We start from the raw sequence: 14,875 nt of genomic DNA, 5'->3' as shown, positions 1-14,875 counted from the left end.
CGAGAGAGAGCCGGGGACGGTAGCATGGCGTTCTCTCGCGAGAGCGGCGGGCGGGTGTGTGCTCGCCCGGTGCTGCTAGTGGGTAGTGCAGCCACCTTCGCCTCACGCCGCCCCGCCCATTGGCGGGGACGCCCCTCCTTCGCTTCCCCCTGCGGCTCGCCGCCATTTGGCAGTGGGGCGGGCCTGTCGGGGCTTTACCCCCGGCGCCGGGCGCTGTCGAAGCCGCTGGTCATGAGTGAGTGGCGTGAAGCGGGGAGAGGGCCTGTGGGGGATGGGAAGGGGATGCAGTGGAGGTGCCGCTGCCGCCGGGCGGTTGGGAGCCGAACAGGCTGGCGTTGGGGCGCGCGGGGAGCCCCTGGGCCGTGACGTCACGAGGGGTGAGAGGGAGCAAGAGGAGGGGGAGAAACAGCTCCCCCCTCTCACACCCCTGTGTCACGGCAGGTACCGGTGTCGCGACAGTCCTGACTGGCGTGCCTCAGCATCCGTTCTCGCGGCGGGGAGAGGCTGGAGGCAGCGAGTAGGCAGTAGGGGAAGCCGCAGGTCTGTTCGGCTGCAGCGGTGGCACCGTTTATGGGCCGGACCTGCTCGCTGCGGGAGGCTCGTTGTTTGTCCTGTGCTGCTGGAAGTGGTCCCGGCGCCTGGTCTGCCTGTGGGACTCTCCTTTTAGGCAGGCAGTGCCCGTGGCCATATTGTACCCAGCCTAAAACTCTTAGAAACTGCAGCGTGGTTCAGCGTTGCAAAACGGGTAACTGTGGAGAGGGAAGAACCCGGGCATTAAGCCATGGGAAAAGGGAGTTTTCGGTAAGGATATAAAAGAAAGACAGAAAACTAGAGGAGGGCTATAGTTGTGCAAAAATCTTTATTCTTTGGTGGTGGTGGGTTTTTTTAAGAGCAGCCAAATTTCATAATGAAAACAATTAGTAAATAGCAGGAAGTGACAGGAAATGAATATATAGTAGCAGTCTTGCTATGTTTGAGTTGTTGCTCTTTGTACCTGTTGACCCTGTTGGCAAGATCGCAGACTAGCAAATGCATTTGCGTCTGGGCATCTCTTGTAGGGTAGAGTTCAGGAATCATGAAATTTGGCTACTATAGTCCTCATGCTCATAAAAAATATATATATATATAATAAGAATTGCTTTGAATCAAATATATTTGATTAATTGGTTAGGTTTTCTTCCCCTAAATGTCCAGATTAACTCACAGATTTAGATCTATTTTAGAATAAGACAAGACAAATGTATTGTTTTTCATAGGCAGCCAGACGACCAACTAGAGAGAATTTTAAATTCCAAGGGTTAGGGCCAGTGTCTTGCCCAAAGGAATCCTAGTTAAGACTTAAATTACCATGATGGAAATAATGATTGTCCTTTTTGAGGTACAAATCCTGCCTGAAAACAGGAGGTTGCCTCTGGCCCGCTGAAGCTGCTGTGCTGGCAGGGTGGATAGTCACTGCAGATTTGTGCAGCTGCACTCCATGCAAGGCACACACCTGTCTTCCCCAGCTCATATGCTGTGAAAAAAGAGCACCGGTGGCTTTGCTACAAATGAGTTTCTTTTTATCTTGTGTGGTTGGGTTGGGTCAAAATGAGAAAGTGCATGGGAGGGTGAATATGTACCATGTTTAAAAATTTATGTTGATGTATACAAATTATGAGGTGTTAACTGTATTGTAGTCTGACTGCCAAATGTGTTCCCAGCTCTTGGAGAGGCCTGAGAGGCTTTGTTTATACTGGCTAGAGAATTCATGACCCATGAATTGAGTTAAAGACTGCTCTTCAAATTCTCCTTAAATATGGGTCCGATTGAATCGTTACAGAAATTAAGTTAAAGGTCATCTTTTATCTGTGATATTTTTGTGGTCCAATAAGAATCTGAGATCAGAATTGGAAGGAGAAATGAGGAGCAAGAAAGCAGATCCTTAAAAACAATGCAGTATGATTATATAATATTATATAATATACATAATATGAAAAAGAGCTCAAACTGCTTAAAGCAGAGTGAATAAATTAACTACCCATGATAACACGCTGGCGTGATGAAGAACTTGACTTGATACCTCAAATACATATATACATCATATGGAAGTTAAAATGAAAATTCTAGTTGATAAACAGGAAGGAATTAGCATTATGAATGTCTACAGGAAACTTGTACGTGCCAAAATGCTGATGCTTTTGGTAACACATGAATCACAGAAAACACAGGTTAAAACAGTTGTGCTCTGTGCATACACGAAGCTCACTTTCTGAAGCTCCTTTATCAGTAAACAAGTCTCAACCTTTCTGTGATGGTGGTGTCCCTGAAACACCCTTCTTCACAGGGAAAGTAAACAAAATGCTTTTGTATTACATGTGCTCCTAAGAGCAGAGGGAGCAGCTAATGAAGTTACCAAATTAAAATGCTTTTGAGGGGTTAGACTTCGCAGGATGTTCTGGGTGCACAAGAACTCTTGAGAGAGAACATTCCAAACTCTGCTGCTGTCTTGCTTAGTTTTCCTCCACCTGCATGAGGGCAGGGTATTCCTGTTTGTAAATCTTTTGAGGGGAATGGTGGAATTTCTGGTGTTTGGAATATGTCTACTACTTACCTGGGACAGTGGGAAAAGGTCAGTTGAGGAAAATGTGAGGATTTCTTTAATCTTGGCTTAAAGATCCTAGGCTATGATTTGTAAAGGTGCCTAAGAAAGTTAGAAAATCAACTTGGAGAAATTTTTTTTCCTGTAGCTCAGGAAAGGCTCACTGACCTTTTATGCTTACAAAAATCTTTCCAAATGGCCTGGCTAAGAAATGGATTTAGTTGATTCAGTACCTTAGAATGTTTTCTGAAACAAATATTAAACCTTATATCAATAAGGGCCATAACTCCAATAAACCTCTGTCATTGCTGTCTGATTACTGAAGGAGTTTAAGGAGTTCAAGTAAATTTCCTTTTCAGTGGAAAAAGTGCAAGGTTTCTTAAAAGAAAAACTTAGGCTGAAAAATCTCAGTCTTGAAACTTAATCTATCAAGCATGAACATGAAAAAATTCAGTGTTAAGGCCTGTATTTTGGAAATGCTGGTACATACAAGCATTGTGCAAGTTTAGTAATTTTAGCAATAGGTAATTTCTGCTAACAACTACTCCAGTGAGAAGGCTGGTATTTTAACTATGCAGTCAGTTCTTTTTCTTAGCTAAGTTGCTGTCTTCCTCTATCCTGCTGCAAATTTTACAGCTTCATTCTGTGCACTAACGTTTGTGTTCATTTATAGACATGAAGAAAACACAAGCCTTTAGTTTTCTGAATTTTCCTTGAGTAATCTTCTCTACTCTGTCAGTTTGAGCTGTTCCTTCTCTGCTGATTTAATTCATCAAAATCTTCACCCCACTGTAGTCCTTTGGCATTCTCTTTTGTGCTGGACTTATGCTTCTCAAATATCTTGAAGTATATCTGACTGGTAGGAGGGCACATTTAAAAAAAAAAAAAAGTAGCATTGAAAAATGAAATAGTTAATGTAATATTTTTTTCTCCACTACTTACAGGAGGACATGCACTGCTCAGTTTCCATATGTTCAATAGTCCTCCTTTTGCACTTTGTCTTGTGAGGATAGTATCAATATACTAAGTTTACTTTCATTTCCTTGCTCTGATAGATGGTCTCAGCAGCAATTAAAAAGGAGGAAAAGGAAGGGCAGACTTTAGCATATTTTTAAGATATATCATTTTTTCCTAGTCCTAAAAGACAACAAAATGTCTGGATGTTTCTGAGAGAAAGGTTGTATTCAGCTGCTTTAGACTAAAAAAGTAAATTGTGTGTATATATCCCATAGCTGTTCTCTGTATAGCAAACAGGTGGTGTTGTGAAAATAATACATTTCTAATCTTTAGAAATGAGTTGCACAATTGAAAAAGCCTTAGCAGATGCGAAAGCACTGGTGGAACGGCTAAGGGAACATGACAATGCAGCAGAAGCTCTTATTGAACAGACTACAGCTCTTAACAAGCGGGTTGAAGCAATGAAACAGGTTTGTTTTCCAACTTTGTTTACTCCATTAACAGAACAACTTGGAAACACGTAATTTAAAATAATTTGTGTGCTACTGTAACAATGTAGAATCAGTATGTTATTTCGATAATCCTTTAATACCACGCTAAGTATTTTTATTATAGGTGTGACTGATCTAAAAATAGGTTGTTTATATATTTAGTTTGATCCTGTGAAGTTGTTTTCTGTTATTCTAACTTAAATATAAAAAACTAGCATTTATTTGAAGAACACTGGTAGAAATGGGGTTGGTATTTTACAAACCATTCTGTGGTGTCTTGTGTTTTGCTCTTCCATTAAATGCTACTTGTTTTATTAAGTTCAACATGCACATTTAATCATACAGAGGCCCTGTCATGCTTTCTTCTGTTCAGAATACTTCATCTTTTCACTGTCTCCTTTTGTTTCAAAGTAGCTTCCTAGACTTTTTTGTGAGTCTGATGTTAAGCTATTCAAGGCATTTTGTTAGATTGAATGTGACTTTCACTAGAGAATTTCTGGGAAAACATAAAGGTGTATACTGACTTTCCATATGGGAGTTCATCCTGTCATTTTAATAGAACACAGGACATGTTAATGGGCCTGTAAAATAATAAAATCCTGCATGTGCTTCATCCCTGTAAAACTAGTCATGCAGAGGCTTCATAGCTTCAAATCAAGAAATTTACTCAAATTTACTCATTTGTGGAGAGTCAGGATCCATTCAGTCAGTCTATGTGACTTGCACCTTGTGGTTTAAGGTATTGGGAAGTCACAGTAAATACCTAGAGGTTAATACCTCAAGGTTTTCCTTTACCATATGCATATCAGTTTTAAATTACTTGATGGTGAATTTGACCTGCATTCATTGAAGGTTAAATAATGCCCACTACACACATCAGAGGCATGAAACTTGTTTAAAAACAAAGGTGATACTTTTGTGTTTGTAAAGGGCAGTATGTTAGCAACACCTTCAGAAGTGTGTTTGCTTGTTTGATACTATCATTTAAAACCAAGTATTATCTTGCTGGTTACAGACTTTTGACAGTAGCACTGGTCCGTTGTGACTTGCTGAGTAATGCTTGCCTTCAGTTACTCAAATATGTTGTGGGTTTTTTTAATAATTAGTACCAAGAAGAAATTCAAGAGCTCAATGAAGTAGCAAGACATCGCCCTCGGTCTACATTAGTGATGGGTATCCAACAAGAAAACAGACAGATTAGGGAATTGCAACAGGAGAATAAAGGTAAAATGTGAATATTCTATGCTTTTCAAGTTCCAGCCTGCACCACTGGAATCAGTCAGACTTTTACCATTGATCTATTCTCAAAAAATTCTTGAAGAAATTTTTTCTTCTAATCTCAATTTGTCAGTTTAACTGATCATAATATGATTTAATAAAGAGTCCTAATGTCCAACCACTGGGACTATGATTAACATAAAGGGTTGTGGAAAATTACTTTTTCAGTCCTTATCTAATGTTCATCACAGGTGAGGACATAAATAGACCTTAATTTTGCAATATAGATATCTATTTGGAAATGTGTTTTCCCACTGATAAAAATAACTGATTTAGCAGCAGTCAGGATAAGGTGTAGTGTAAGTGCAGTAGTATAATTCCTTCTGGAATTCTGTACACTAGGAATATACTGTTCCTCCTGGAATACCTAAGGTATTCTAACAGTCACAATCAGCAAAGGAGTCAGTGATCTCGATTCATAGGAATCTTGTCTTATCTCGGGAGTTATTTGTCTTTTGACTTAATATATTTTGAACACAAGTGTTTTTTAACTCTTACTTTACCAAGCTTCAGATTAAAACAAATCTGTAAACTTCTTTCTAGCTTTTGTACAGTGTTGCCTATAGTGGCTAAAGCTCTTCAGCTACACTGAAGATGACTTATGTCAGCTAAAGGGACTGAATATGAAGTCATATTAACAAAAGACCTTCTGTTTCTGATTGAACAAGAATCTTCCCAGGGCAGTTACTACTGAAGACATTTGAAGAGCCTACGTAGATTTTATGGTGCAAGGAGAGGGGACACTCAATTAAGCGTTTATTTTAGTTTTCTCATGCTGAAGTACTTTTGCATTTTGTTTCAGTTCTTCTCTGTTAAACTTTAACTGAATTTAAAATTATATTGGTAGAACTACGCACATCTCTTGAAGAGCATCAATCTGCTTTGGAACTCATAATGAGCAAGTACAGAGAACAGATGTTTAGGTTGCTTATGGCAAGAAAAAAGGATGATCCAAGTATAATAATGAAGTTAAAAGAGCAACATTCCAAGGTAACAACTTCATTGGTTTTTTACCTTTGTTTCTCTAGTTAACAGTTAAGTTAGTTTGTAGTGGATCAGTTCAAAGCTTACTTTGTCTCAGCTTTTTACATCGTTGTACTAACAGGTTCTAATTTTTATAATTCAGTCCATGAAACATGAACAGGAAACTTGATCAGTCGAGTAAGACAACCTTACTAGCTTCTCATTTATTTAAGCTTTTAACAAGTAGCATTTCATTACTGTATCTACTTAATTTACTTTTGTTTCCCATCGGTCTTTATACTGTGGTCTTCGCAACTGCCCTATTATACTTCCAGATGCCCACAGATCTCAGTAATATTCAGACATTTAGACTGTCTTTAACTTGTGCTTGTGACTCCAACAAATAATTAGCAAACCTGTGCTTACTGGAGAGAGTAGAAGTAAGCTTTTTAAATTCAATATTCAAATTTTTTCCCCTAAATATTGTAAATTTTAAAAAAATATTTTAAAAGCCTTTTGAATATTGAATAACTGAACATGCACTTCTCTTTCCTGCTTCAACCCTTGGTTCTTTCAGTACTGATCAGGATTGCTAAGTAGAATCCAGGGCAGCCTGAGATGTTTGAAGGGTGGTATTCAGTGTGCTTCATTTTATGGCTTTTGAAAACTAGAAAAACAAGTGCCATTAAGCAACATTTTTGTAAACTATCATGAGTGAGGTATATATGAGTATTCAGCAGCTTCATATAAGATTAATATATGCTTTTATAACATTAATATATAGTTTAGGCTTTTTTAATGTATTTTCAGGAAAATTCATTGTTCTAGGTCACTAACAGATCTAAACAGGAGCTTTCTAACAAAATATTAGATTACATTTTAAATGAAACGTAATCAGAGAACAGCGTAACTGTGTAGACAAACATTAGTTCTAAGTGTTTAATAATCTTTGACCTCAAAAAACTAAGTCTGCAAAGCAGAGTTAGGGTCTGCATACTGGGAAAACAAAGTTTAAGAATTTGATGCTTTCTTATCTTCTTACAAAGTCATGTGTATGTAATTAGTGCCATTGAAATCAGTGGGACTACTTAGATTGGTGTGAAAAAATGTACTGGATTAGAACGATATCTTTAACAAACTCCTAAAAAATGACAGGTATATATCTTTTTCAAAAGAAGTTACTTTAGCCTATAGTATAACATCTTACCACTTCAGGAGTACCAAGACAAGATGGTAAAAATATGTCTGTCCTGAAATGGACTTTGAAATTTCATTTCACTTCTATGGATTAAAAGCTTGGGGTTAAAAAAAAAAAAAAAAAAGAACAGGAGATTTAGGCTTCAACATTTTGGTTAAATATGATCCCACAAGAATGCCTGATGAAGAGGGTTTATCACCCTTAACCTGACACTTAGGATTTCTGGAATTTCATTACTTATTCTTCTGATCAGCCTTGCCTTCACATTCAGTAAGACTGTACAATCTTGAAGCAGTTTTTAAATACTTCTCTTGTTAACTAAAAAATCCATCATACCTAAGGAATTAATCTCGCTGTTTCTGGTAATTACTGTTTTCTCAAGCACCAGCTATTAACTTTAATGCCTATTTACAAAAGATTATTACAAAATCATTGATTTCTGCAGATCAACAAGCACCTCCTTTAAATAGTAGACTGATTTCTTTTAGCAGTGTTGTATACAAGAGAAAAGTGTGTCTTGGTAGTAATGACCCTGATCTAAGTGTGCTGTTAGAATTTACTCAGCTAAAACAAGGCCTAAAAACACATGTGGCTTTTTTTTTTTTTTAACTCTTCAGAGAAAAAAAATCAATGTATGGCAAGCAAAAAGAAGAAAGGTACAAAGAGTGGTCACAGATGTTTGAGGCTATCTTCATAAAGAAACACTTGCATTGCATTCTTTGGTATTACAGCATTTACTTTTTACACATTGGCCTTCCAGAATAGAACCTTACAGTTTTGTGTTAGCATCTGATCTAATGTTAGTGACATTGGAACAGGCCCTAAATCATATTGATCAAGAGACCACATAAGATGGCAGAATAGGAAGTAGAGAGGACAGCGGTGTATCTAAAAACCACTAACTCCTTTCCAGTCCTCTCAAGGGTACATCCTTGCCAACTCATTCTTTTACCACTGATCACAGCTTCTTTTCAAGCTAAACTTAGTTTTTCATTGCAAAAATGTTTCATGTAATCACCTTCATTGGAAACTGAGAAGAAAAAATTTACAGCAAGTTCTACAACCCCACCCACCCACCACTGTGAGTGAGTATTTAATGAGCAAACAGCTAAGCTATAGTTTTGGCAATTGGAATGGCAGAGAGGGAAGGATGGAAAGGGCTGATGTTCATGTTAGTAAAGTATGTTTGTTTGGGTCAAAAAAAGCTTATGATTCCAAATGAGGCAGTTCCTTATGGTAGTTTAATCATTTCTGGTAGTTTAAAGGCAAGCTGATCATCTACTAGATGACGGACCTCCAGTGAAATTCATAATTTAAACGTGGGATGTAACTTTAGTCTATACTGTTCTTCATTTCAGTCCTACTGCTCTGCTTTTCCTGATACTAGTTAGTAATTGTTGTGAATCTTGTCCGAAGGTCAGGTCAGATATGGATAGGCTGGCATGATAGTAGAATTGGAATGAAAGAAAAGTTGAGGAAAAGACAGCAAAAAATAAAATCTTCTGAAAATACCATTAAAATATTTGGCCTAGTTGAACAGCATCGAATGCCAAAGGCATAGGCTCTTCATCTAGATCTGCAGGGGAAAAGAAGTAGTGACCCTTTAAGCATTTCCTGCTGCTAGGTTGACCAGCAAGAAAATAAACTGTCACCTGAACCAACGGGGTTCCAGTAAGAGTGAAGATTATCTAAAAATCTAGCTTCCTTGCAAAGGCTGTTATGCCTCTGTTAATGGCTCCTATCATCCCACTCCTCGTGGAATGGCACAAGAGCAAACCAAACTACTGCTCTTTTTTTAGACTCTTTGAGTCTTTCAGTGAGATGTGGTAGTTATTTATAATAGGGAAGTACCCGCCTAGCATTAATGAACAGACACAAAGATCAGTCAGGACACAAAAGTTTTTCTTGCAGTTCAACAAGGATAAGGACCTCTGAATTCCACATCTCAGATAAGCTGGAATTGGAAGCATATTCAAGCACAAGTATCTAAAAAAAGAGCAAATGACAGATCTGAGTTCCCTAATATATGACATAGCAAGGATGACCACTTCACCTGGTCTTTTTAAGAGATGAATGCCTACCCCTGGGCTGGTACTGGCTATACCAGATTTAGGATCAGGTTTCAAACAAATGAGAAGAACGTTGCATATCTTAGATGAGTTTAGTCTTTCTGTGTATCCAAAATGATATACATCAATTCCTACAACGCAGGAAGGTCTTGTCAGAGCAAGCATGTGACTAACTTGTAGCCATTTGGAAGACATGGAAGCTATGGAAGACAGTCATTTAAGCATGTTTTTTTAATTTAAAATTCTAATATAAGGGATTGCTGTGTGGCAAACCAGGTTTATTTAAATGAACAGGACAACAGTGGCTGCTGCAAAGTTATAGAGAGCTTGTTTTCTGAAATTTGGGTTTGTGTTCACATTTTTAAGCGGCACAGCAGTTAAAATGCACATTTAATGCTTTGCTTATTTTTAATAATGCAGAAAATACATTACTAAAGCTGTCACTGTTTAATTTTTGTCTTAGGAGCTGCAAGTGCATGTGGACCAAATTACAGAAATGGCAGCAGTAATGAGAAAAGCCATTGAAATTGATGAAAAGCATGGCTGTAAAGAGCAGGAACGTATCATTCAGCTTGAGGTAACTATGAAGTCAAAACAGCAATGGCACAAATAACAAGGGAGTAAATGTTATCACAGTTATTTATATTGGGTTATTGTATCTCTTATGAGTTACTGTATCAATCATACTGCTATTTTGTTACACTTCTCTTGTTGGAGGACTGTAAGTACTCTTCCCTACTGTAGCTTACTCAAGTCTTGCACGGGTGATACTTCATCACCAGAAATCAATGATTTGTACTTATACACTGGCTTAAGTTTTCTCTTTTTTTGAAGTCTATGTGAGTGTAGCAAACAGCTAACAATACAAATTCATCCTAGTAAGTGTCCTGGTTTTGGCCAGGATAGAGTTAACTTTCCTTGGGCTGAGAGGGAGCACAGCTGGAGGGCCTGGATCAGTCATTGGAGTATTCCATATCATGTGACATCATGCTCAGTGTATAAAGGAGACACGTGCTCTCTCATTTCCTTTTCTGGTCAGCATGGTGGGATCTTCCGCGCAGTTGGGATCACTGCTGTGGGTGGGCTGCGTACCAGTCACCAGTTGGTGAGCAACTGCATTGTCTATTACCCATTTGGATTTGCTATTTTTACTGTTGTTTTGCTACTATTACTAATTTTTTTATCCAATCTATAAATTTTCTTTTTTTTATGTCCCTCCCCTATTTCACCAGGGGAGGGGGGGGGAGGGGGGAAGTAAGCAACTGCCCACATGGTAATTGGCTACCAGCTGAGTTCAAACCACAACAGTAAGAACTAGGATGCAAATACTACCCACACCTTTGGCTTTTAAATTTTTATTTTATTTTAATAATAATCTTGTGCCTTCAGGGGATTTCTCAGTTGCTTAGCATTGGAGGATCAACACTATTGCTCTTTTAAGTGCTAGCAAAGCAGTTCATTGTGGGGCAGGGTTTGTGGAAAGAATGGGAAATATTTTTGAAATGCAACATTTTAACTTAATTACCCTTTTCTTGCCCATCTTTGTGTTTGATTTTTTTTTTGATGCTTAATGCCCATTCAAGAGAGCAAGAGGGTCAGAAACCTAATATTCTTAGTTTTAGAAGGTAACATAGCACTACCTGACCACAAATCAGTATTCTAAACCTTATACATATGTTTGGAGTAGAGGGGAGGAGAGTTATTAGTGTGGTTGTGTTGACTTCTTTCTGGAGTTCTATTAAATACCTTTTTCTTTCTCTGGTTATAGCAAGAAAACAAAGGCTTGAGAGAAATTCTTCAAATAACTAGAGAGTCATTTCTGAACCTCAAGAAAGAAGATGCATCAGAGAGCACATCTCTGTCAGGATTAGTAACAAGCAGTGATTTGAGCCTGAGGAAAAGCTAAAGACTATGGAAGTCAACAAGCTTCAATTGCACACTTTACAAATGGATTATCAGGGGTCACTTGTCAAGCACTTGTTACTGAATAGGGCACCAGCAAGCTAATGCATCTTAAACTCCAGTTTAGTGGCTTTTATATTGTGTAAAATAAATAAAAATTGGTATTCTACAAAAACCTTAGTGACAGATTAATTGCCATAGATCTAACTTCAGTAGGAAATGGATTAATGCACTTGCTGAATTAGGAATTACTTTTATAAAGTAATTTTGCAGATAAAAGACAAGATTTCACATGATTTATATAAATTATTGCTCATACAAAGTTTCAGTACACCTATTATATAATAAAGGTAAGATTTAAAGTCTGATCTCTGGCTAAAAAGTTATAACTTATGAATGTGCTTTGTGCATGGTCCACATTACATTTTTTTCCTTTTAGTAAGTTTTTAATAAATTCTCATTTTGCAACAAACCTGTTTAATAGAAAGGGTACATAGGCAGCATAAAACTTAAGGATTTCTGTTATTTAGCCACAGGGCATCCTGTTCAAATACAAGGCCAATTGTTTAGATATAAGCAATGCTTTTACAGTTCAATTTTTTAAAAAAATTGAACAAGATTCTTTAAAATATGTACACTTAATTGTATTTTCAAAACATGAGAAGAGCTGATCCCACTTTAGTGCTTTCTGGAACACAGGTAGTATAGTATAATTCTGCCTTAGCTTTCACTTCTATGAGAGAAAACCAGGTTCAGTCCTCTGTAGGTAAGAAGCCACATTAGTCCCATCTATTTCTTCCCCAATGACCTGCTGAAAAAACTTCCTAACTGGGAAATGGCAATTTGAAAGCATCCAAACAGCAGCAGCAAAAAGGTAGTTAGGGGAAGGAGGGAAAAGCTCTGTGGCAAAGATGGCAGCCTGCATGCCTGCAGTCAAAAAGTACTAGTCATCAACAAGGTTTTTAGGTAAGTTTCACATATGTGTTACATTTGTACTAGGAAAAGTTTCAATATGCTATACTGACAGATAGACTGCTCACTTTTAATCCAGAAATACTTGCAGAAGTGAAAAGGAGTTGGTTTTCCTAGATCAAAGTACAGCTTGTATCATATGCGGATACAATAGAAGTGCTACATATGACAGGCTTGTAGTAAAGAGGTGCCAAAATAATTCATATTTGGCTTTTGTTTATTAGACTATCACTTCTTAGTCAAGGCAGCAAGGACATTCTTACAATTGATGTATATCATCACTTTTTGGCCAGCATGTTACTGCATTCTTTACATGGAAACCATACTCAAGAAGCAGAGTCAAAGCTTTCAACCACAGAAAACTGTAGATCTACAAATGCCACCCACTGTTAAATATTTTAGCTGTTTAATAACTCACCTAGCAAAGTGAATTGAACTCCTAGTCTGAAATCAACTATTACTTAATCAAATTTGATTTTCAGTTACAACAATGCAAAAAGAATTAAGCACCAAGCACTTTTAAGTGTGTCAGTTTTAAATACAACTTGCTTTGATGTAGTACAGCTTCCCTGGGCTCAGGGTAAATACCCCACAGGTCTAAGGGTGAACTCTCCGTGGCCAGGGAGCCTAATATTTTTTGTTCTGTTGCTATCAGTTGCTGCCCCCCTTCCCATAATGCTTTTAAGAGAAAAAAAATAGTGAAGGGGTGGGAAAGGAGTGTTTAGCAGAGACAATAAATGCCAGGTTTGAATTAACTAGTACATATGCTAGGAAATGCAGTTGAAAAGACAGGTAAATCAAGCTCTCCAAACTTTCACAGCATTTTTTATAAACAGCTGCTTCTCTTTCCAGAGCATCTTAGATGCTTCCAGGCTTAAGGATATATTGAGGACATTCATGTGCATGGGAAAAAAAGTCTTAAGCACTTCCAAACTTGCTAAACATTGGGGGGGAAATTTTTTGGGAACATTTTAGCTCAAGCGCAAAAATATACTTGTCTGCTATTATTATCTGTAACACCTTGCCAATGCTTCTATAGATTTTGTATTTCTACTGTAGCTTGTAAGCTGGTGACTTAGTAGAAGCAACATCTTTTTTTAATGGAGTGTTTTGTTGTTGCAAAATTACAAGAACTTTTGGGTTCAGTTGATTAAGTTACTCTTTTTCAAAGTGTCTTTTCAGCCATTGACTGGTATTGGCAGTTATATCCATTTAATGCTGAATGCAGTTTCATGGCTTACTTTCTGGTTTGTCTTCCAAATACAATTTCCAGAGTTGTATAGCAGAGAAGGGTTGTTAGTCTGGGGCAGTTCTTTAAGGTTGCTCTATTATGAAATAATGCTTGATTAGTGTTTATTTTTGTAAATTAAGAAAATGTGACTTAATTTTTCTACCCCTAGTCTTTGGGTTTGATATGTCTCCCCTGTCATTACCCTGACCTCATCACTTTAGGATTTCAAAGAACCTTCAGTGTGTGGAGTGACTGTTTTTCATTGCATACCTGTTATTTTTGTAATGCAGATAGCTTGAGAAGGATTTATGGCCAGAGTTGTGTACTGCACAGTAAACTTATTTTATCAATAAAGTTGACTGAAAAGATGGATGTCTTCATGATTAAAGCAAGGTACTGGATCTGAAGTGAGCCTTGTTAGTAACATATAAGAAAAAAAACCCATCATTTTCCATTTACTCACCTTATTTTTATACTTTAAGGTAGGCAGGCCAACTTCTAATGCTTTTATTCATGTTGCTATATAGCAGAAGAAAAAAATCCTCTGTAAAGTCTTAATTTTCTCTTGAAAAATTAACAATCACTTCTACACAGGCTGTTACTCATCTTTAAAATGAACCACTGGAACTGTTCACTGTTACAGAGGAGCAGCAAGAATAAATAAGTAGTCCACTGGGCTTTGATTTTTGGATCAAAATGTATTTTAGTACAGACAGGATGTACAGTTGTGGGTTTTCCTTGAAGATTAAAAACTTTGACTTAGTTTGAGCTCTGGGTTCCTTTCTCTGTGATAGGGGGGGTTACAGGGGGTTACATTCATAAGCTGACAATGTAATGTTCTCTACTTCCCCATGATTTCTCAGAAGAGAAACTTGTTTTCAATATCATAAATTCTGTGTTTAAACATGGGTAATAAATGTTAAGTCATACATGCATGTAGCAGCTATTCAACTGAGGTAAAACTGAATGGCAGCTTGAAACTAGGGCTGTTTTGTACAACTAAAAGTTTAAATATCTTTGGCTTTTTAAGAGACATATAGGATTAGAAGATTATGTTAAAACACAGAACTAACGGCACTGTTTTCATGCAGAATTACATTACTAAGATATCTTTGTAGATACCCAAAATAAGATTTACATTGACTTAGGAAGTTTTCAGTTTTAGTTGGTAAACATTAAGCTTTAAAAGCACTTTTGTTGATTAAAAAAAATAACTTCTAAATCTCCTAACTTGAG

The 14,875-nt window shown here is 37.5% G+C and overlaps 1 protein-coding gene across 1 annotated transcript; it reads left to right on the top strand.

Moving 5' to 3' along the window:
• Positions 1–9: 9 nt before the first annotated feature.
• On the top strand, positions 10–14,007 carry FGFR1OP2 (FGFR1 oncogene partner 2). The gene is made up of 6 exons (XM_074871347.1): positions 10–235; positions 3,869–4,005; positions 5,133–5,250; positions 6,152–6,294; positions 9,998–10,111; positions 11,303–14,007. Exons 1-6 carry the CDS (start codon positions 25–27, stop codon positions 11,438–11,440), a joined length of 861 nt encoding a protein of 286 aa, XP_074727448.1. The 5' UTR covers positions 10–24; the 3' UTR covers positions 11,441–14,007.
• Positions 14,008–14,875: the final 868 nt, after the last annotated feature.

Source organism: Strix uralensis, chromosome 5 (assembly GCF_047716275.1).
Source record: "Strix uralensis isolate ZFMK-TIS-50842 chromosome 5, bStrUra1, whole genome shotgun sequence".
NCBI lineage: Eukaryota > Metazoa > Chordata > Aves > Strigiformes > Strigidae > Strix > Strix uralensis.
Note: the sequence above shows the minus strand (reverse complement) of the source record. Positions and strands in the feature narration are given on the sequence as shown.